Below are 24,376 nucleotides of genomic sequence, written 5' to 3'. Positions count from 1 at the left end.
GGTCCCAGATTGGAGAGGGTGCAGGCCGGGCTGAGGGACACACACCCCTCTCCCCCCCCCCCCCCCCGTGCACGAATTTTGTGCACCGGGCCACTAGTTTATATATATAAAAGCCTAAGCGACCGTTCCAACGGTTGCTATGATGTGCACTGACCACCAGGGGGCAGATGCTCAACACAGCTGCCCCTGGTGGTCAGTGCACTCCCACAACCAACTTCCTGCGGCCAATTGGCCCCAATTACCAGCCAGGCTGAGGGACCCCACCCGTGCACGAATTCATGCACTGGGCCTCTAGTGTTTTTAATAATGTCAATGCATGCCTTGGCCATGTTTTTCCCACATCATAGTCATTTATCTGCAGGATTGTCTCCTAAAGGGGCAGGACCCATGCCCCTCTTGTTCAAAGATGTAGCTCCAGTGTATAGGAAAGTGACATCCCCAATAAATGTTTGATGAATAACTTAAATTTAAACTAAACTAATATGAATATTTTTTCCTCCCCCTCAATCATTTTTTATTAGTTTTTACTACCAGTAATCTCTTACAGTTCAATGACCAGAACTGCCCTGGATGTTGAACATAAAGGACACCAAGATTTTCTCCGTCGACAGAATATTTTTCATACTATTGACATTGTGCTTTGTGTCTATGACTCCTGAAGACACTCTGCAGTGAGCTCCTAGAATCTTGTCTTCTGTAGGTAATGAGCTTTCCCAGGCATATTATCACCTACAACTCACCTAACTGGAACTCCCTGCCTACACTGTGTCTGAGTCATTGCCTCTCTTCAGTCTCTTCCTTGAAACTTCCTATTTGTTCTGTCCTTTCTTCAGTCTGTTCATCCCTCCTCAACTCCCATTGATTCTCTTGGTTTCAAAGTACTACTGATGATCTTTACGAATGCCTATTTATATCTTTAATCAGTTTAGAATTTCAGGGTGCATTTTTTCTTTTCCATTAGCTAATCTTAGAAACTTGTGTGCTTATTCTATCTGATCAAAAAGGTACTTGTTGCCCTAACTGGTTTGGCTCAGTGGATAGAGCGTCGGCCTGTGGACTGAGGGGTCCCAGGTTCGATTCTGGTCAAGGGCATGTACCTTGATTGCGGGCACATCCCCAGTGGGAGGTGTGCAAGAGGCAGCTGATCGATGTTTCTCTCTCATTGATGTTTCTAGCTCTCTATCCCTCTCCCTTCCTCTCTGTAAAAAACCAATAAAATATATATATATATATATATATATATATATATATATATATATATATATATATTTTAAGTACTTGTTATGTATCCTATATATATATTATGTCAGCAAAAATATGTTAAGGAAGTCCAGGCTTTTAAGTAAGTTCAGAGTAGTTAACACTCAGATGCCTTCTTCCCAATTATTATAAAACCTGATGTACAAAGAGTTTTAACTCTGCCTTTGAGAACTATATGATGCCCTGTAATTATTTACCTGAATATCCAGCTGACTGTGTACCTGACCTCCTTCTAACAAAGAGCTCAAACTGGTTCACAAACAATTTAGTCATCTTTTTGCATCATCTGAAAAAGTTGTGACTAGTATTCTTACCTCCATGGGGAGGAGAGAAGGCTGAGATATGAGTTCTGGGTCACTTCCACAGTCCCTTAGTAGAATAGGAAGTGGTTCCCACTCTTACATCAATGAGTGTGTATGTGTATTTGGAAACAAGAAATAAAGTCTCCCTTCTCTTTCTCCTACCATTCTGTCAATGGACTCAATATTACTATTTCTGGTTCCCAAATTATATACACTTTTTCATTAATTTTGTCTTTTTTAAAATTTATTTTTAATTGTTGGCATACAATATATTAGTTTTAGGTGTACAACATAATGATTAGACATTTATACATATTACACAGTGATCACCACATCGTTTGTACTTTTGACATCCGTTTTAGGTAGTTTTGAGGTGATTCAGTCACTTGTGGAAATTACATAGTGTTTACATTTATAAATATAGAGAACAAATGAATATTAGAGCACAGAGGAAGATCTTTGAGATCTGGCAAGTGTTCAAAAACCACAGAAGCAAACTGTATAATGCAGATGGAACAGAAAAGGAGGAGTCAGCTTTGACCGGCACTATGGTTTGACCTGCCAAATAAGATCAGATATCTACTTCTCATTACAGTAGTTGCTTGTGGCTAAGAAAATTATAGAAATACATTGCAGAGCACTTGAACTATTCAAATAATATATTGTGTGGTAAAGAAAAGGAAAAGGACCTTCACAAATTATAGACAAATAGGCACCAGAACCTTTAGGAAACTCAGCATGCTATATAAAATTCTAGTCCAAGTTCATTCCGGAATTGTCTCCTGGGTATGAGTCAGAAAGCTGTAGGCTGTGATAATATTGTATAACAGCTAACTCACAGAGATGTCAAAATTGAAGGAAATAAAGAATTGCCTGGAGCTGAGTCCCTCCTGGATATTGGCTTAAAAGTGAACAACTAGGTCTACAAACATGAGAATCAAATGACTGGAAAATGTGACAATGGGAAATGGTCAAAACTTTCCTAGGTAATAATTTAACAATCTTAGAAAGGTTTGTCCTGTTGGAGCAGCAAGGGCAAATGTTCAAAATAATGATATCAGACACATTCACCTTGCCTGGGAAATCTGTCACAGTTTTCTCTTTGGAGAATGTTTTAAATTTGGCAAAAATTTCACAAAAACTTATCCTATGTAATAATCCTATATAATAAAAGGGTAATATTAATAGGCAAATCAAATGGCAGAATGACCAGTCGCTATTATGCACACTGACCACCAGGGGGCAGACGCTCAATGCAGGAGCTGCCCCCTGGTGGTCAGTGCACTCCCCCAGGGGGAGCACTGCTCAGCCACAAGGTGGGATGACGGCTGTCAATCGCAGCGGCCTGCCTCCGCTGCAGCGCTAAGGATGTCCGACTGATGCGGGCCTAAGCTGTCAGTGGGACATCCCCTGAGGGCTCCCAGACTGCGAGAGGGTGCAGGCCCAGCTAAGGGACCTCCCCCAAGCCCGGCCTGCACCCTCTGGCAGTCTGGGAGCCCTCCAGGGCTAATCCGGCAATCGGACATCCCTCTCACAATCTGGGACCGCTGGCTTCTAACCACTCGCCTGCTTGCCTGCCTGATCGCCCCTAACCATTCTGCCTGCCTGCCTGATCGCCCCTAACCACTCACCTACCTGCCTGATCACCCCTAACCACTCACCTGCCTGCCTGATCACCCCTAACCACTCTGCCTGCCTGATTACCCCTAACTGCTTGCCTGCCTGCCTGATCGCCCCTAATTACCTCTGCCTCAGCCCCCGCCGCCACGGCTTCATCAGGGAGGTTGTCGGGAAGGATGTCCGGAATGACGCCCCAAAGGTTGTTTGGCTGTCCTGTCTAATTAGCACATTATGCTTTTATTATTATAGATCTCTTTAGACAACAGTAACCTTTAGTTTTGTCTTTCTGTTACAGACTAACCTAAAGTACATGACAATTACCCCACACATAAAATGATTGAAGAATTTTTAGGAGCATTTTAAAATAACTTATTGCCCTTTGCTCCTTGTTTTATTTTATTTTTTAAATTGATTTCAGAGAGAGGAAGGTAGAGGGAGAGAGAAATAGAAACATTAATGATGAGAAAGATTCATTGATTGGCTGCCTCCTATACATTCCCTACTGGGATTGAGCCTGTAACTCAACCGGGCATGTGGCCTGACCGGGAATCAAACCGTGACTTCCTGGTTATTGGGTTGATGCTCCACCACGAACCACACCATATAGCTTTTAATATAGTGATCTGATATTTTAAATTGTGCATATAGACTTTTTTAAAAAGGCTTTATATTTTGAAAATTTTCAGTCATGCAGAAACAAAAACGTCTACATTATCAACAATTATCAAGATTTGCCATTCTTCTTTCATCTATCCCATTCATTCTGTGTGAGGATTTTTTTGACTGACACAAGTGTATTTAACAAAAGTTTGATATGAAACTGCATGGGGCCCATTTTTACATCATAACACAACGGGCCCTTTGGAAAGGAGACATGTGGAAGCCATTGATTTCTCTTTGAACACAGCCTTTGTTTATACTAATTCCAAGTCTTCTATCATGATGGTACTCTTTCTTCATATTACCACCATTACAATATTCTGTTGCCCACCATTTGCCGTTATCACACATTCATCTATCACAAGATTCAAAAAGGGTTAAAATCCTCCCAGTATTCCTTGGACATGTTTACCACCATTTAATTTCAATGGTAACTTCTTGTCCATAAATTTTCAACTCAGCAAGCTCATAGATACCTTGAAACAGAATTCACGGCCTCACGCTCCCTCGGCAGGCCCCAGGAATGTTTCAAAGTAAATCCCAAGCATCATATAATATACTGGTACATGCTTCATCCTTCTCTAAGTATCTTCAACAGATTAGGACCTTTTTTTTTTTTAAACATACCACAATACCACAATCACACCTATGAAATTAATAATTCCTTTATACAGTCTAATGCCTGGTTCATAATCAGTTGCCTTCAATTACCTAAAAAATTGAAGGGGTCAGCTTAATCCGGGGTCAAGATTAAAGCTGCCAAAGTATCCATATTAGCCAGGAAATGCTTTTGTATAGAGGCTCAGAGCTAGGTTTACAGTAGTGAATGGGCAGTGAAATTGGGCGTCCACGTCATTACAGCCATCACCGAATGACTGGGTCTTGAAGCAAGCCTAGAGATAAAGAGCTGTGGTGAGAGCACCCGGCCAGAGCCGGGCCAGCAGGAACTGGGTCCTTCCTCCACCATTTGCTGAGTGACCTTTGGCAAGTGACTCAGTTTCACATCTGTTAAGTGAAAACAAAAACAATCTCTAACTAGTAGAGCTATTCTGAGGATTAAATGAATATAGGTAAAGTGTTTTAAACTGCGCCTGGCTATTTAGTAAGCACTGTGTAAGTGTTTTCTACTGTTCTTATCTCCGTGAGTTGGTTTATTGGGTCATATCCCCAGTCATATTACAGAATGAATAATGTCTTTCAGGTTGTAGCACTGAAGGTCTTTCCCGCCACCATCAGACATTGGGAGCATCAATGTGTGTGTTTTTAAAAAGTTGGTGATTTCAAATCAGGATTCCCCCACCACCACCAAATCTACATATTTTATTTAGCTGATATGACTTTAGCTCTGTTTTTATTTGCCTTCTGATGCCCCATCACCATGCTATTTATTTGTTGAAGAAACACGGTTCATTTATCCTGTAGAATTCCCCACATTTGGTGATTGCAATTTTTTTGGTATTATTTAGCATATTTCTTTGCCCTCCATATTTTCTATAAACTAGAAGTCAGGTGTAAAGGCTAGGTTTGATTCACCTTTTAAGTTTCATGGCACGAATACTTCTTCATTGGGAATGCAGTATACTTTGTAATGTATCCCACCAAGCGGCACGTAATGTCTAGTTGTCCCAATTTTAGTACTGTTTGGTCACCCTGTTCCAGCGATCGTCAGCCACAGCTGCTAGCTAGCTGTGTTTTAACACATGCATTGTGTCCTACCCTCAACGTCTTCTCTCCACTCGGGGTCTGTCCTTCTGTAAAGGAGGTTCTGCTGGGTGTTTCCAGGCCTTCAAGGTTGGGGGTGGGACTCATTGGCAAAAGGGACCCTGGCAGCCTCCTCTGTTCCCACTGTGGCTCTCAGATCCACTCAGGGGGTTCTCTCTTCAAGGGTGGAGGGCTTTCTTTGGATGATGACTTGGTAATTTCTGGGCTCCTTGGCTCTTTCTACCCTTACAATTCACTTTTTCTAAATGTGGCTCTGTCAGCACAGCTGTGGTCCCCCCTTCTTGTTGCTCAGGGTAGTTCGATCCTACCCATTAGTGTTCTAGAGCAGCAACCTTCACCCTCTTTTATCTCATGACACACAAACTAATTACTGAAATTCTGCAGCACCACATAATAATATATATATTTTTTTTTGCCAATCTGATAAAAAAAAAAGTAGATATAATTTTGATTCGTTCACACCGGGCGGCTGTTATCATATTTATATTTGACCACGAGGGATAAGAGGTCAGTGCCCCTGACTAAATAGTCTGATACAGCATGTTTTAAAAATTCTTATAGCACACCTGCCTGAAAATCTCTTTTCTAAAGTTCCAGGGGATGTTATTCTCCTAGTTTTTTTGGTAAAGATGTTGCCTGTAGAATTTTTTTTCTGTCCTAGCTATTCTCACCATTTTCTGTGTGAGCATTCTGGGAGATCATAAAACTACCCTGCTGGCTCTCTACACTCTCCGCATTTTAGAGTTTAAATCGCCTGCTATTTAATCTTTTATTATAGCCCTGCTGCTGAAATATTTTTAGTTGACCATTACTAAAATAATTGTGACATTATTCAAATATTGTGTGATATAAATGAGTGTAAATTTAAGAATGAATATCCTCTGAGCAACAGACGGGCAGGCTCTTGAATCTCCCATGTACAATTTCAATGGGAGCTGTAACATGTTGCTACACTTTATCATGAAACTGAGAAAAGCAAAAAGGCTCCTAGCGAGGGCAGCCAAGCAGGCCACCTGAAAGGCTCTGCATTTACCCTGACATCGGATCTGAACGAGAATGATACTAAATTCAGATAGGCGTCTGAACACTTGCCGTGGACAGCATTTGCCAGGTATGTTTTATTTATTGGAACTAGAAAGGGAGAGTAGTTGAACTCATTGAAGAGCAAATCAGACATAAGAATTTTGAAGTTTAGGTCGAATCACAAATGTTAAACCCACTGTGGTAAATGTAGTAGCATGGGCTTTACTGTTCTAAATGGTCACATTATCTGATTGAGCCACTTGTGAGGCATTATAGGCTCCATGTCGAGATCAACTAAAATTAAATGATCTGTTAAAATTGCACCTTTTGTCATATGCTCCGGGGTCAAGATTAAAGCTGCCAAAGTATCCATATTAGCCAGGAAATGCTTTTGTATAGAGGCTCAGAGCTAGGTTTACAGCAGTGAAATTGGGCGTCCACGTCATTACAGCCATCACCGAATGACTGGGTCTTGAAGCAAGCCTAGAGATAAAGAGCTGTGGTGAGAGCACCCGGCCAGAGCCGGGCCAGCAGGAACTGGGTCCTTCCTCCACCATTTGCTGAGTGACCTTTGGCAAGTGACTCAGTTTCACATCTGTTAAGTGAAAACAAAAACAATCTCTAACTAGTAGAGCTATTCTGAGGATTAAATGAATATAGGTAAAGTGTTTAAAACAGCGCCTGGCTATTTAGTAAGCACTGTGTAAGTGTTTTCTACTGTTCTTATCTCTCTCCGTGAGTTGGTTTATTGGGTCATATCCCCAGTCATATTACAGAATGAATAATGACTTTCAGGTTGTAGCACTGAAGGTCTTTCACGCCACCATCAGACATTGGGAGCATCAATTACTCACTTGAATTAGAGTTAGCTGTGGCCATGTCACTAACAAAAACGATATATCCTGGTGGGTTAGTAAACTGATTCCCAAATTGAGGTTTAACAGTAATTTTTAGGTTTCATTGCTCCCTTTAGAGTGATGATCTGCAAAGAGGATTTGTTATTGCTAAGAGGTATTATTGTCTAAGAGGTATCTTCAGGCTCCAAAAATATTGCTATAGCTTTTAATACTGCTTGATTTTTAACTCAGGACACATTTTAATTAGGAATATCTTAAATAATAACTTTAATACATAGCTCTGGTTTCATAGTATTGTTTTCTTGTATGTTTTTTTCCGTAATTTGAGTGTTGCACTTTAATTTATAGTCAACTTCTCAGAAATGTATTTTGTGTAAAGTGAGATTCCTCTGCACCCCAATGAAGTTTGTTTCTTATTTGTTTTACCTATAGGAGCCATCAACATATCAAATTTTAATTCTAAATTAATTTGATTTGAATTTAAAACCTATAACATTGTACTTGACTCTATAAAAATCCTAATGCAATGCTACTAGATTACTCACTACTCTTCAGAAGAGGGATAATGTATAAGAAGAATTTATCTTTGTATGTCTTACACAGTTTTTAGGGGAAATCAGATGTCCAAAAAGAATAAACAGAATCTAAGTTGAGAAATACAGAAGTTAAATTTATCAGAATGCAGAACCTCTGGTTTGAAGTATTTTTCTAATTTGAGGATGAAACTTGATTCACCATTTTATAGAATGGGAGGTATTACATAGTAATACTAGTTGTCTTCTGGAGTCCCTCCTTACTGACGCATTGTAACATCACAGTATCAAATCCTGGAGGACCCCAGGCAGATTGCTAAATTTCTGGGCCCTGTTGCTTCTTTAAAACTAAGATATTGTGTGTCATTTTTACCCAAAAATTCAATGAATGTTTTTAGTCATTAAGCACAAATATTTAATTTGTGTGGCTAATTTTAACTGAACTATTTACGTAGAATAAAATTACCCACACAGGGCTGTTTCTAACCCATGCCCGCATTATGTCAAAGTAAAAATTGTGTTCCCTATTTTAAATTTCAAAATAAATTACCTGATACTACAACCAAATAAAAGAGCCTAGCCCAAGTGACTCGGTTGATTGGAGCATCATCGGTGAATTGAAAGGTTGCCAGTGCGATTCCTGGGCAGGGCACATATCTGGGTTTTGGGTTCGATTCCCATCTGGGTGTGTTTAGAAGGCAATCGATTGATGTTTCTCTCTTACATTGATTTTCTCTCTTACATTGATGTTTCTCTCTCTCTCTCTCTTTTTCCTTCCTGTGCCCCCCATCCCTTCCTCTCTCTAAGCATGTCCTCAGATAAGGATTAATAAATAAAATCTAATTTTAGAAGAAAATTGATTTTGAAAGATACATAGTATCTCCATCATGTGTAGTAATGGGAAGGTTAAATCCAGTTACTAGTCTAAAAGCAGCTTCTCTCTTCTCAAAAGAGTGGAAGGAGCCCGGCTGGCGTGGCTCAGTGGTTGAGCGTCGACCTCTGAGCCAGGAGGTCACAGTTCGATTCCCGGTCAAGGGCACCTGCAGGGGTTGCAGGCTCGATCCCCAGTGGGGGGCATGTAGGAGGCAGCGGAACCATAGTTCTCTCTCATCACTGATGTTTCTATCGCTCTCTCCCCCTCCCTCCCTCTCTGAAATCAATAAAAAGATATTTTTAAAAAATGGAAGGAATGTAACAACAGGCTTATTTGAATGCCAGCCATTAGCAGTTTATATCCCTCCACCAACAGATCTGATAGTGGATAGCTCTCTGGCAAATGACTGGTGGACAGTCTATTCTCAACCCTCCCATCCCCCGCTTCGCGCGCATACACACAGATGGCTAATGAATAAAAATAAAACAAGTACTTTCAAATAGACAATGTAATGGTCTATTTATAGTATATAAATTGCTCATCCTCAGTTTTGTTTTGTTTGTTTGTTTTGTAGAAAAGCAAACAAGAATTTATTGACTGCACAAAAATATACTTAGGGTGGTGAAACACGGACCGGCTTAGCACAGAAGAAGCAACAGGAGCGCCTGGGCTGGGCCGCCTTGGCTCACTGGGAAGTCAGAAGAGGGCGTCTTGGGGGCAGCTTCGGGCATTGCCCAGAGGAGCTGCTGCCCATTGCTCCCCTGGTTATAAGTCTCACGGGGTCCCTTAGAGGTTATGGGATACGTGCCTGTGGGGGGAAAGGGGGGGAGGGAATGACACGGGCATGCTCCCTGGAGGGAGAGCCCCTCATCCTCCGTTTTTGAAATATTTTTCCCCTGCCTTAATCGTGTTGCTATAAAGACCTTACAAATTCTCCATTCACCTCCCTAAATTAGGATAGAAAGTCTGATAATTTGAACATCTCCAAAAATACAATATCTAACCTTTTCCGTAAAGCTTCCAGCTTATCTCTGCTTTTTTTTTTTATGTTTAAAGTTACAAATAACCATACTTATTTGGACTTAATTGTGTTTTGAACCAGAGCTTAATGAGACTTTTAAATAAATTTACCAAAATGGCTTTAGATCAAGATCTGAGAGGTACATGAAGCTTTAGAAATTTTTCAGATACACTGTTAGAAAAATGGTAGACCAGACTGTTAAGGCTTATTCTCAAAGTGTTTTTCTAATTTTTCTTTATAACTGATAGCTTTAGAATTTGATTGGAATTTAACTTTTTAAAGTGTTTTAGCTATTTAAAAACTATTTGAGTTTTAGCCGAAACCAGTTTGGCTCAATGGATAGAGCATCGGTCTGCGGACTGAAAGGTCCCAGGTTCGATTCCAGTCAAGGGCATGTACATTGGCTGCGGGCACATCCCTGGTAGGGGGTGTGCAGGAGGCAGCTGGTCGATGATTCTCTCCCATCGATGTTTCTAGCTCTCTATCCCTCTCCCTTCCTCTCTGTAAAAAATCAATTAAAAAAATATTTAAAAAAATAAAAACTATTTGAGTTTTAAAAAAGCAGCATACATATAAATGTGTTTAATGCCAAATTAATCAAATGTTGTTGAAGTGTTTCTTTTTAAATTAAACAATGCACCTTTTTTTTTTTTTTTTTTTTTTGAGAGAGAGAGAGAACATTGATGTGAGAGAGAAACCTTGATCAGTTGCCTCCTGCACACGCCTGGACCTGGGATCGAACTGGCAACCTGGGTATGGAACCCACCACCTTTTGGTGTATGAGAGATTCTCCAACCAACTGAGCCCCACCGGCCAGGACTTATATTTTTAGAGAGGGAGAGAGAGAAACATAAATTTGTTGTTCCATTTATATATGCATTCATTGTTTGATTCTTGTATGTGCCCTGACCAGGGAGTAAACCCACAACTTTGGTGTATTGGGACAATGCTCTAACCATGGTGCTACCTGGCCAGGGCCAAAATGTTGTTGAAATATTTCTTGCCCTAGCCAGTCCTGCGTTTGATTTCAGTCAGGGGCACATGCCCGGGTTGTGGGCTCTATCCCCAGAAGGGGGCGTGCAGGAGGCAGCCAATCAATGATTCTCTCTCATCATTGATGTTTCTATCTCTCACTCCCTCTCCCTTCCTCTCTGAAATCAATAAAAATATTTTTTTAAATATTTCTTGAGTGACCCAGAGATTTAACAAAAGTAAAAATCTCAGAGGAAGCTACTAAAGTGTATGCTGAATCATAAAAGAGAGGTTTAGAAAGACAAATGGAGGAACAAGGGGCAGGAGAATAGATGAAAAGAAAGAAAGACCTAGTGGGTGGCAGGGTTCTCGGAGTCCAGCTGTAGTGGAACTGCAATAGGGAAGAGGGTCAGGAAGAATATCTAGCATATGCTGCGGAGGGTGAGGAAGAAAAGGGGAACTCTGTGGAGTACTTTAATGACCTCTGTCTCATTTAGTCCTCACCGTAAGTCAGAGGCAGCTCTCATTCCATTCAGATGAGAAAACGGAATCATTGGAGAATTCCAATAAATTTTGAAGCAAAGAAACAAACTGTTTTAGGGTCTCATAAAAGAAAATATAGCATATTACAAACTCTGAGGAAAATGCTTCAACTTAGATGGAAATCTGCTACTGATCAGTGTGATTTCCTCTTATTTAAGTATGGAGAAATTCAGAAACAGCTAAACCCAAGACAATTTAAGAGAAAAGAGGTCAGTATCTCTGACTAAATAGTCAAATATTGCATGTTTTAAAAATTCTTGCAGCTTGGCCAGTGTGGCTCAGTTGGTTGAGCATCGCCCCATGTACCAAGAGGTCAGTGATTGGAATCCCAGTCAGGGCACATGCCTGTGTTACTGACTTGATCCCCAGTAGGCGTTATGCAGGAGGCAGCCTATGATGTTTCTCTCTCATCAATGTTTCTATCTCCCTCTCCTCTCCTTTTGGTCTAAAATCAATAAAAACATTTTTTTTTTTTAATTATTGGAGCACAGCAGTTTGCTTCTTGCGGCACCCTGGTTGAAAATCACTGCTATCGGGTGACAGGTTTTGTAGCTAGAATGATGGGTTCTTAGAAAGGATAAGCAGCTTTTTGTGGTTAGAAAGAGGGGATTGGCATAAGCGTGACAGGCTTCACTGAGGAAAAGGTGCTATATTATCATAATAACATTGGCCAATGCTCAGTTTCTGAGAGCATTACATATAATTATTCCTCTAATCCTTACAACCCAGAAGGTAAGTACTGTTACTTTTCCCATTGTACCTCAGACTGAGTACAGAAAGATTTAAGTAACTTGACCTGGAAAACGAAGCTAGTAAGTAGCAGAGCCAGTCAATTTCCATCCAGTTCACATGAGCTTTTGACTGTTATACTGTACTAGAGACCCAGTGCAAGAAATTCGTACACTGGGAGGGGGGGCTCAGCCTGGCCTGCACCTTCTCGCAGTCCAGGACCCCTTGCTCCTTACCGCCTGCCTGCTCACTGCCCCTTACCGCTCGGCTCGCTGCTCCTTAGCACTGCCACAGAGGCGGGAGAGGCTCCTGCCACCGCCACTGCGCTCTCCAGCTGTGAACCTGGCTTCTGGCTGAGTGGCGCTCTCACCACCAAGGGGCAGCTCCTGCGTTGAGCATCTGCCCCCTGGTGGTCAGTGCACATGATAGCAACCGGTTGTTCCTGCCGTTCTGCCATAATGGCCGCTTAGGCTTTAACCCTTTGCACTCGCTTGCTTTTTTCTCGATTCCTGCTACCGATGCTAACCGTGTCAAGTCACACTCAACATCCAAGTGCAAAAGGTTAATATATAGACTAGAGGCCCGGTGCATGAAATTCGTGCATGGGGAGGGGGGTGTCCCTCAGCCCACCCTGCACCTTCTCCAATCTGGGACCCCTCGAGGGATATCCGACTGCCTAAATGGGTAGTCGGACATCCCTCTCACAATCCAGGACTGCTGGCTCCTAAACACTCGCCTACCTGCCTGCCTGATTGCCCCTAACTGCTTCTGCCTGCCAGCCTGATCACCCCCTAACCACTCTCCTGCTAGCCTGATCGACGCCTAACTGCTCCCCTGCTGGCCTGATTGCCCCTTAACTGCCCTCCCCTGCTGGCCTGGTCACCCCTAACTGCCCTCACCTGCTGGCCCGGCCACCCCTAACTGCCCTCCCCTGCTGGCCATCTTGTAACGGCCATCTTGTGTCCACATGGGGGCAGCCATCTTTGACCACATGGGGGCAGCCATCTTGTGTGTTGGAGTAATGGTCAATTTGCATATTACTCTTTTATTAGCTAGGATGAGTACTAAACATTTTCTTTGTGGAAATCTGCTTTTTAACTCGGGGATTTTATTTCAATCACTTTCATTAAACAAATAAAATGTTTTTTGTCTCGTGTTGCTTGAGAGAGAGAGAGAGAGAGAGAGAGAGAGAGAGAGAGAGAATTCTGGAGTAACTAGAAAGGATGTTAGCCATCACCAAATACCACTTTCATTTCTAGAAACTTCATACCCTACTGTTTTCATGCAGTGAATTGTTTGCTATTTCCAAAATTAGTTGTGCAGTGGCATTAGAAAAGAGAACATTGAGTTCATCATTCCCAAAGCTACCTGACATTGATGTTTATTAAGCTTAATTGAACATTTATTGACACAATGCATGAGTGAGGCAAAGAGGCAATGTGGTAAATTAGAGACAGCATTTGTATGAGTTGGAGACCAGAATTCAGGACTTCACTCTACATCTCAGATTATCAGTTTTCCCATCTGCAGAATGAGGGATGGCAGATATGCTGCATATGTTGCCACATCCTGCTTTCTAACCATGACTGACATTACTAATTGCTCATGGCATTCTTTTCTTCTGAACCTGAAAACAGCTCCAGACTCCTTCCCAACACAGTGCCCAAAGCAACGAGTACAATTAGTCACCGTTGGCCCCCAAGTTGAAATCTATTTGTCATCTTTGGATATGACAATCTATAAAGACTTTCCAGTTCTAACTCCCAGGAATACACCATCAGGAATCTGAAAGCTCTGCCCAATTCAGTATGTACTTTGGTCTTTCCCGGCTCCCTGTTCTCCAGGCATTGCATTTACATCACAGGACCCCGGGCCACTGATGTGTTCATACCCTGCTGTGAAGCTTCCCCGACAGACAGCCGATCTTGGCCTTTAGGTCTCCTTGCACTAGTCCTGTAAAGAATGCTTTCCCCAGTGAGGTTTCCTTTTTCTTCTTTGCACATTCACACACGCTCTTGGGTATGGAATCTAAATTCCTGGCTATCAAAACGTCTTCCCCAGCCATGTGTGTTGTTGAATGCAAAGAGTTTATAAAGAGAGGGAGTTCATACCGGCTCCCTGACCACTCCCAGCACTTGTCTGAGCGCATTCTGTATTTCGTAATTGATTTCCCTCCTTCCTGATGATTACTCAGGAGAGGAGCCTAAAGCGTTCATCTTCAGTTCTCAAACATGTGCTTGTCTCTGAATCTCCACATTGTACCTTTGGGCGTTGTTTATTTTATAATACAAACAATTTATAATTTTGTGTGTTCATTTTATTACCACTGTGTAACTCTACAGTTACATATTGTGTAATTATGAGCATGCAAGAAAGTGTTGTATTCAAAATTTTAGATGACGTCAGCTACTATTTTCAAGACTTGCACCCTAATGAGTATCAATTCAACGCGTCCTTGTATGTCATCCTTGATCTTGAAGTCAGTGGGAAGGAATGCTGTGCTTGAGAGGTAGGACCAGTGTGATCCCTCGGTGTAGCATCTCAATGGGATCATTTTACATCTTCTTTTACCACTCAATGCAACCAGAGCATTTAAAGCCAAAGCCTTAGCCATGAGTTCCTTTGAGACAATGCAATTTTCTTTCACCTGGCAGCTAGTAGCCAGGGTATAGGATTGTAATTTCTAAGATTCATAGAGATATTTTTAAAATAACTTTGCTGAAAGGGAATAAAAGAAAGGATGGTAATCTTAATTTACTAGTCATGTGTCATAATTTACTGGGAATAATTTATAAGGAGAGTAAAAACAGCACGTAATACCAAATGATTAAGCAGCATCAAGTATGTTGCCATCCCACCTACAGTAGTGAGCATAGCATCCTGGAAAAGGGAGTGAATGACCACAAGTGGCCCCTGACACAGCTGTAGCCTCCTCTGAGCTGGTCTAGATGACATCCTGTTCTGCACACTGAGTGAACACAGCAACCAAACGTGTATTTAAGAGCTATTGTTAACCTCGGTCTTTTGCACTGATTTTCACAGGTAGGATAAAATGTGAACATGATATTGTCCGATGAGCCAATGAGGCAACTCGGACGCTCATGATGAAAGAAAGGTCTGGCCATTAGTCAATATTATACTTTTTTGCAGTTGATTCTTTCAAAATCTATATTAAGTACAGAAGGAACAAACATAAGTTTCAGTACAGCTTAGTTAGAAATAAAGCCACAGCATGAACTCCTGAATGATAAGGATCATGTGTTTGTCCTTTAAGCTGGGCTTCACCTCTGGCAAAATAATCCAGGGACTTTGGGTGTCTTAATCCCTGAACTTCAATTTGCTTGTCCTTAAAATGGGATAACAGAAGTACCTGCCTCAGAGAACTGTGGAAATTTAATAATATGTGTGCATTGCTTAGTACAGACCTTACAGGACTTGTTATAGGGCCTTGTTATTATAGTTGCTACGACGACTACTGCTTCCAACATTAAAGGAAAAAAAGCTTCACTATAGATCTTGTCTCCATTTTCCATAAAATAGTTCCTATTCTTTAGCATGACTTCTAGAGCCATTATCATCTCATGTGAGCAGCTCAGTTTCCTGTCGTTGTTCTTCCTGCCCCCTGAACCAGAGCCATTGAACTAGCCAGAGCTTTCGTATCCCTGCTTTCCCTGCCCCAGAGTCACTTCCTCTAGGTCATTGTTAAGGACTTTTTCCCCCCAAATATATTTTTATTGATTTCAGAGAGGAAGGGAGAGGGAGAAAGAGATAGAAACATCAATGATGAGAAAGTCATTGATCACGCCTCCTGCACGCCCTCTATTGGGGATCAAGCCCCGCCACCTGGGCATGCGCCCTGACCAGGAATCAAACTGTGACCTCCTGGTTCATAGGTTGATGCTCAACCACTGAGCCACACCGACCTGGCTGTTAAGGACTTTTTAAGTGCCCCTTCTTTGAGAAGCCGTTCCCAACACTCCCGTGAGGTGCCTTGCCCCTCCCGTCTGTACCAGTTGTAACTCATTACCTCATACTGTTGTTACTTAGAAGCTTTGCTAGGTGTGAAGATCAGAAATCGTTACTTCATCTCCATATTCTTCTGGCTTGACAAATCAGCCCAACAAGACTGATGAGTCAGTCCATGGGTGAAATGTGAGTAGAAGTGCTGTGGATACTAAAAATGTTTTGGAAGATAATTAATGAACATTTATGTTTAATTATTTATTAAAACCTCATTTAGTTCATAGTAGTGAAGACCAATGACATCAGAAGACATTTTTTATTTACTTCTGGTTCATCTGTAGAACACATTTAATACGATCCTTTATGAAAATTGATCTTGCCTTTCTGTCTTTCTTTCATCCTTCAGGTTCTAATTATAGCCACCCTTGCCATAACTTTTTATTTATATTTGGAAAAATACTGGCCAGAAAAAAATGATAAAATTCTTCCTCATGGTGAATAAACAAGGGCAGACCCGGCTGTCTAAGTACTATGAGCACGTGGATATTGCTAAGCGTACGCTTCTGGAAACCGAAGTCATCAAGAGCTGCCTCTCTCGATCCAGTGAACAAGTAAGTTTCCAGTTCTCTCTTATCTCTGCATTCACCTCAGCAGTGGCATCTCTGTTATTACCGTGTCTCAGGGGGCATCGTTTCCTTTGAACTACATTCTCTCAACAGCTGTTAGGGAAACTAACCAGTGAAATGAAGGCTGAAGCATAGCTCTCCTTACATCCCTATAAGGAAAATAAAAACAAAGCAAACCAGAAAAAGTGTTGGGTTCATATTTAGGTCAGCATATTTGTCTCAACGCAACGTGGAAGTGGCACCTCAAACTTGTTCCTGCTGATAGACATACCTTCTTTTTTTGTTCATATGAATTCAGCCCTTGGAACTCTTAGGAGTACTTGTAGCAGGTGGTTTTCTTTAAGCCAAAAGTTGAAGATCAGATGGCCAGTATAGAGGTGTAAATACTCAAAGACACACTTTGTGCCAGAGAATCCTACCTAATAAAAAGGTAATATGCAAATTGACCGTACCATCGACACACCCACAAGCCACGCCCACAAGCCAATCAGAGCAAGTATGCAAATTAACCCAACAAGATGGCTACAGCCACAGAGAGCAAGGTTTCCCAGGTAACAGAGCAAGCCAAGCTTTCCACGAGCTGTTGCAGGCCTAAGCCTCCACTCAAGCTACAAAGTTTCAATTATAGAAGGTAAACAAATTCAAACAGAAATGGCAGCAGAACGGAGCTTGAGAGAGCAAGCCAGGGTTGCCGGCGGCAACAGGGGAAGCAAAGCTTTCCGCACACCCTGTCCTGGCCCAGCCTCCGCTTAAGGCTACAAAGTTTCAATTATAACCCCAACAGAAACGGCTGCCGGCAGTGGAGGGAGCCCCAGGCTTGGCCCTGCTCCAGGCTACAAAGTTTCAATTGTAGAAGGAAAATAAATTCCAGATACCAGGGCCTCCGCTTGTGTTGCCAGGGGGCGTGGCCTGCCTGCAAACCACCAAAGGCCCCTCGCTCAAGCCGCCTCACACCCCAAGGGAACCCCCACCCTGATCTGGGACACCTTTCAGGGCAAACCAGCTGGCCCCCACCCGTGCACCAGGCCTCTATCCTATCTAATAAAAGAGTAATATGCAGATTGACCATCACTCCAACACACAATATGTCTGCCCCCATGTGGTCAAAGATCCTGCCCCCATGTGGACACAAGAAGGCCACTACAAAATGGCCAGCAGGAGAGGGCAGTTGGGAGGCACCCGGCCTGCAAGGGAGGGCAGTTGAGAGGGACCTGACCTGCAAGGGAGGGCAGTTGAGAGGGACCAGGCCTGCAAGGGAGGGCAGTTGGAGGTGATCAACCCTGCAGAAGAGGGCAGTTAGGGGTGACCAGGCTGGCAGAGGAGGTAAGTTGGGGACAAACAGGCTGGCAAGGGAGCAGTTAAGCATCAACCAGGCTGGCAGCAGAGTGGTTACGGGGTGATCAGGCTGGCAGGCAGAAGTGGTTAGGGGCAATCAGGAAGGAAGGCAGGCAAGCAGTTGGGAGCCAGCAGTCCTGGATTGTGAGAGGGCAGTCGGACATCCCTCCAGGGGTATAGGCTGGGCTGAGGGACAACCCCTCTCCATGCACAAATTTCGTGCACCAGGCTTCTAGTAATATGATTCTCATGTATGGTGCAATTTTTCTCTGCTTATTATTTTTGTGAATTTGCCACTGACATAATACTGGAACTAGTGATTTTAAAACAAACCTGATTAGACCTGTGTTCTTTTATTATATAGATAGGAGAAATGGAAGTTAAAAAAAAAAAGAAAAGAAACAACAAATCCATTCATTCTGCCAAAATTAAGGTTAAATTAAATCATTAAAATAATTTTAAAATGGGAATTTTTTAAAACTGAGTTTACATTTACAAAGAACTTTGATTGGATAATTACTTAATCCAGGTCCTAAACTTTGTTGTTGTTTTTTTTTTTTAATTTATTTATTTATTTATTTTTTATTCAAAACATGTATTATTTATTCAACTTGTTAAATGTACATTAATACATAGTACATATATCTTATTGGTATAGTCTGTATATAGTACTTTTTTTTTTTTAATGAATCTTTGTTGTTCAGATTACAATTGTTTCTCCTTTTTCCCCCCATATCTCCCCACCACCCAATTCCCACCTCCCCTCTGCCCTTACCTTCCCCCCGCTGTCCTTATCCATAGGTGTATGATTTTTGTCCAGTCTCTTCCCGTATTCCCCACACAGACACCCCTTTCCCCCTGAGAATTATCAATCCACTCCCATTCTATGCCTCTGATTCTATTAAGTTCACCAGTTTATTCTGTTCCTCAGATTTTTAATTCACTTGACTTTTAGATTCACTTGTTGATAGATATGTATTTGTTGTTCATAATTTTTATCTTTCTTCTTCTTTTTCCTCTTTTTAAAGAATACGTTTCAGCATTTCATATAATACTGGTTTAGTGGTGATGAACTCCTTTAGCTTTTTCTTATCTGTGAAGCTCTTTATCTGCCCTTCAATTCTGAATGATAACTTTGCTGCGTAGAGTAGTCTTGGTTGTAGGTTCCTGCTATTCATCACTTTGAATATTTCTTGCTCCCGTCTGGCCTGCATGGTTTCTGTTGAGAAATTAGCAGATAATCTTATGGGTGCTCCCTTGTAAGTAACTAACTGTTTTTCTCTTGCTTCTTGTAAGATTCTCTCTTTGTCTTTTGCCCTTGGCATTTTAATTATGATGTGTCTTGGTGTGGTCCTCTTTGGATTCCTTTTGTTTGGGGTTCTGTGTGCTTCCTGGACTTGTAAGTCTATTTCTTTCATCAGGTGGGGGAAGTTTTCGGTCATTATTTCTTCAAATAGGTTTTCAGCATCTTGCTCTCTCTCTTCTTCTGGCACCCCCATAATTCTGATGTTGGTTCGCTTGAAGTTGTCCTAGAGGCTTCTTACACTATCTTCAACTTTCTGAATTCTCTTCTCTTCTTGCTTCTCTGGAGGAGTGTCCTTGGCCTCTTTGTATTCCAACTCTTTGAGTTGATTCTTGTGATCCTCTAGTCTGCTATTGGGTCTCTGTATAATATTTTTTATCTCAGTCAGTGTATGTTTAATTTCTAGTTGGTCCTTTTTCATATCCTCGAGGGTCTCATTGAATTTATCGGCCTTTTCCATGAAATTCTTGAAAAACCTTATAACCGTGGTTTTGAACTCTATGTCCAGTCGCTTGTTCTCCTCCATTTCTTTGGTTTGTGATCTGTTTCCTTGCCTCCTCATTTTCGCTGCTTCCCTGAGTTGGTAGGGTAGCTTTGTGTCCTATTGTGTCCTATTGGTTCAAGGGGTCAGCCTCCCAGTTACTTGAGGTGGACACTCTTGGTGTACCCTTGTGAACTGTGTGTCCCCCAGCAGGAGCTACAGCAAGAACTAGTTTTCTCCTCCTTTGCTTGGGCGGTTTTGGAGCAGTCTGACTGGAGCTGCAGTTAATTTGGTTAAGCTGCCCCAGAACAGGCCATTTATATGCAAAAGCCGATGTGTGGAGCCTGGGCGGGTTTGTAGAATGTGCGGGGCGGGGTCTCAGGGAGTCACTAGGCTAGGGCGTGGCAAACGGCGATAGCTGGCATCAGCCCTCTCTGCCTTTCCACGTTTCCAAGTCCTCGCGCCCCGCGCTCCAGCGCAGTAAAACAATGATTGCTGGGCACACCTCTGCAAGAAAGTCACTCTCACTTTCCGACCCGATGGCCGAGAGTCCAGCTTCTCCCCGTAGGCGTCTGGGTCCCCTGCGTGTCCCCAGAAACTGGATTTCAGAGTGACAGGGAGCTTGTCTCCCTGCGGGTTGAAGAAAAGCCGCGCGCCCTGTCGCCTGCCGCCAGCTCGATTCGCGCCCCCATACCTCAGCTTTTCAGCATTTGTGCTCCTTTCTCTCCTTAGTTGTAAATCTGCCACTCAGCCAGCTTTCCCGTGGTTCTGGGTGGTAGACGTTTTGTCTTTTAGTTGTATTTTTGAAATTGTTGTGTGAGGCAGCAGATTAGTTGTTTTCCATCTTTGGTTCCTCCTCCAGGTCCTAAACTTTGAATCCATTGGAAATCACTGAACAAACAGACAAAATCAGAAAGCTTGTGTAAAACACCCATTCATTTTGCCAGTTCTCCATTTCACTGGCTACGTAGAAAGGCTGGCGGTGGGAACCGCTGCTGAGTCATAAAATATTCAGCTACATCAGTGCTTCAGAAGTTAATGCGTTGGAACTGTTGCCCTTGTCTTCTAAATTGATTTTCCATTTGGAACATCTCAGGAGTTTCCTTTGAATTACCACGTTGGCCTGCCATGGTACACCCTGCTCTGCCTAGTTGTCAAAGGAAACAGAAACTATTAAAGGGCTATGTTAACAGCCACATAATTTAAGTGAAGGTAGGCACTCATGCTTGAATCTTCCTATAGTTTCAACACTACAATTTCAAACACCCCTTTCACTGATAGGTTATTCTTTTTAAATATGTGCTTTTGAATAAATATACTGTTGGATATTTTTGAAGCACTCTAAATTATTTTAGACTTTAATAGGAATCCACTGGTGTTTTGTCAAAATCAGGCACCAAAGTAGCACAATCTCAGCATAGTTTATATTTTATCCTCAAAGTGCTTTGATACTTTTTAAAAATACATATATTTTTTATTGATTTCAGAGAGGAAGGGAAAGGAAGAGGGAGAGAGAGAGAGAAACATCAATGATGAGGCCTAGCTGGTTTGGCTCAGTGGATAGAGCGTCAGCCTGCGGACTGAAGGGTCCCGGGTTCGATTCCGGTCAAGGGCACATGTGGGCTCGATCCCGGGATCGAGCAGGAGGCAGCCAATCAATAATTCTCATCATTGATGTTTCTATCTCTCTTTCCCTCTCCCTTCCACTCTGAAATCAATAAAAATGTTTTTTTAAAAAGAAACATCGATGATCAGCTGCCTCCTGCACACCTCCTACTGGGGATCAAGCCTGCAACCCACACATGTGCCCTGACCCAGGAATTGAGCTGTGACCTCCTAATTCATAGGTTGGCGCTGAACCACTGAGCCTCACCAGTTGGGCTTGATACTGTTTTTTAATGTCAGAAGCTTTGGAAATGTTCCTCAGTTCATTCAAATAGATCGTGTCTCCTTGAAAGATCCAACTGAGCACAAATCACCCTGACTCTACAGTTAGCCAGAGGTTGCAGAATGGTCCTGCACTTATTACCTTTATCCTAACTTTAAATAAAAGCCTCACCTCCTCCATTTTATAATTCGTCAAGTGGCTTCCGTGGAAGAAATTCCACGATCAAAATGTGCAGCTTCATTCTCAGGTGCATGCGGGCAGCCAAGAGCAACATCTTCAGTGCAAAAAGCTGTACAGCTGATGCTCAGTCACGTTTGGCCAAGCACACCCAGAGTCCAAGGAAGGGCAGCACTGTGCTTTCAGTTGGCTCCCCAGTTCCTTTCCACCCAGTGCCATCCTGTTATCCTTTGTACAGTGACTGTAGGAGAGAGATAAATGGGCAGGGAATTGTTTTATCCATAAGTCAGTGATGGTAAGCTAGTTATGAATTCATATGAGGCAATGTTTACAATGAAAGATGTGTCTAGCATTTGCCACACAAAAACCATCTTTACTTTTCTTTATTTTTTAAAATATATTTTTATTGATTTTTAGAGAGGAAGGAGGAGGGAGAGAGATAGAAACATCAATGATGAGAGATAATCATTGATCCGCTGCCTCCTGCATGCCCTCTACTGGGGGTCGAGCCCACAACCCGGGCATGTGCCCCTGACCGGAATCGAACCAGGAACCCTCCAGTCCGCAGGCTGACGCTCTGTCCACTGAGCCAAACCAGCTAGGTCTCAAAAGCCATCTTTAAATGGTTTATAAAAGAGTCTACATTGATTCTATGGAGCTAGGAAAAAGAAATAGAGATTTTTTATTTTATTTTATTTTTTGGCATGGGTGTCTGCTACATATATTTGGTTCTTCAGTGATTGTTAAATAGTATAAAACTGAATCTTTAATTGTTTCCCAAAACACCTAGGGGAGGTGGAAAGAAGAAAATATCGTGTTGGGTTATTTTCACATTGCAGACCGTTTAAGATGCTGAGTATGCAGTAGTTTTGCCTGCTGAGTTCCACATAGAGCCACAAAGGAGTAAGGAGGAGCACAGGTGGGAACCCATGGGAACCCTGAGCCTTTGTTCCAAGACCACTTCCTCCCTCCCGCTAGAGATGCTTCCAAGTCGTCTCCTCAATACTGTGAGGAGAGACCAACAAAGACGTGTAACATTTTAATGTGTGTTTCTAAGAATGTGTTGACAGGTACTCAAATCAGAAGCTAAAAATTATGCAAGCCATTTTGAAGAAATCCATTTCCACCATAGGAATTAATATGTAATTGTGTTTTGTCTAGTGCTCTTTCGTTGAATATAAGGATTTTAAGCTGATATATCGGCAGTATGCAGCTCTCTTCATCGTGGTTGGAGTTAATGACACCGAGGTAAGGTCGCAGAAGAGCCTATGGAGGATGCGAGGAAGTTATATATAAAAACAGTCTGGTTTTTATTCCTTCTTACATTGACATTTTCTTCCCTGCTTGCCTCTAAGAATTATCTTGGCTCTTTTGCAGGATTTTGCTTTCTCTCAGGGCTAGGGAAGTATGTGTGGAGGAGAAATACCTTGGATTTTTATTGGATTAGATGAGCAGCTTGTAGAGAAGCACGAAACCACAGAGGGCCTTCCTCGACCCAGAGCAATACTGGTGTCCTGCCCTTTTCCTGTGTGCACAGTGGGGCATTTCAGACAGTGTGGTGGCCAATCTGTTGTGGCATTAAACATAGGCTGACATATCAGAGGCCACAGCAAACGGCGAATATGATTCTGTTGTGATTATGTCTCCTCAGATTTAAGTTCACCTTTTCAGAAATGTCAGGCCCAGATCAACAGCACCTATGGCCATGGACTCTCTGAAAGGGTGATCTAAAATGCTTTGAAATCTCAGTGTTTTATCTGTGAACAAACTTGGAGGTAGTTTCCGCATCTTCACAAGCGGAAAAGTGATGGCATGTGGAAACTGAAAAATCGCTTCAGCCAGTTGGTGAAGTCAGGGAGTAGAGCTCAGAATTCTTTACTGGACTCGGTCCGGTTTCAGTCCAGCTAGATTCATTATGGACATTTAAAAAAACCTTAGCAGTTACGGTTTTCTACATTTCTCCTCTTAATAAACTTCTTTTAAACGAGTGAAATAGAACTGCTCTGAACAGTTGTCCGTGGGAAGCTGCCTTGCTCACATCGGTATGAGTGCCAGGGCAGGTCCCCGTCTGAGTCACACATGGGCCACACTAAACCTGAATGCGTCCTTCCTCATTTATTTCAGAATGAGATGGCGATTTATGAATTCATCCATAACTTTGTGGAAGTTTTAGATGAGTACTTCAGCCGAGTGGTAAGTCTAATGACTAAAAAGGGTTTTCGTCCTCAGGCCAATTTCCCAGAAATGGTTCTATATCAAGAACATGTGTTAATATAGAGCTCTAATATGTAAACGTTAAAATTCAAATGATGGCAGGTTTTCTTTACCTTTCCTTCTGGCTCGTGCAGAGTGTTCTGAACCTACCAGCAGTTCTTTATAAAGAACCGTTTCTACAAGACTGGGAACGTTTTATGTATTTATTTCCCAGTTAAGAGATTTTGCTATCTAATTTGCTCTCTCTTTTCTTTCTTGTGCTTCCCCTTGTAA

General features: G+C 42.2%; 1 protein-coding gene across 4 annotated transcripts in view; it reads left to right on the top strand.

Moving 5' to 3' along the window:
* AP4S1 (adaptor related protein complex 4 subunit sigma 1) overlaps positions 1-24,376 on the top strand; it is a 45,387-nt gene that overhangs the window by 5,741 nt on the left and 15,270 nt on the right. For all 4 annotated transcript variants that reach the window (XM_079769407.1, XM_079769405.1, XM_079769404.1 and 1 more), the window contains exons 3-5: positions 16,486-16,690; positions 23,051-23,137; positions 24,014-24,082. In XM_079769407.1, coding sequence (XP_079625533.1) covers positions 16,553-16,690; positions 23,051-23,137; positions 24,014-24,082 — 294 coding nt within the window. In that variant the 5' untranslated portion in view covers positions 16,486-16,552. The remainder of the gene's footprint in view (positions 1-16,485; positions 16,691-23,050; positions 23,138-24,013; positions 24,083-24,376) is intronic.

The sequence above is a fragment of the Cnephaeus nilssonii genome (assembly GCF_951640355.1).
Source record: "Cnephaeus nilssonii genome assembly, chromosome: 4".
Classification (NCBI taxonomy): Eukaryota; Metazoa; Chordata; class Mammalia; order Chiroptera; family Vespertilionidae; genus Cnephaeus; species Cnephaeus nilssonii.
This window is presented reverse-complemented; position numbering and strand designations above follow the sequence as displayed.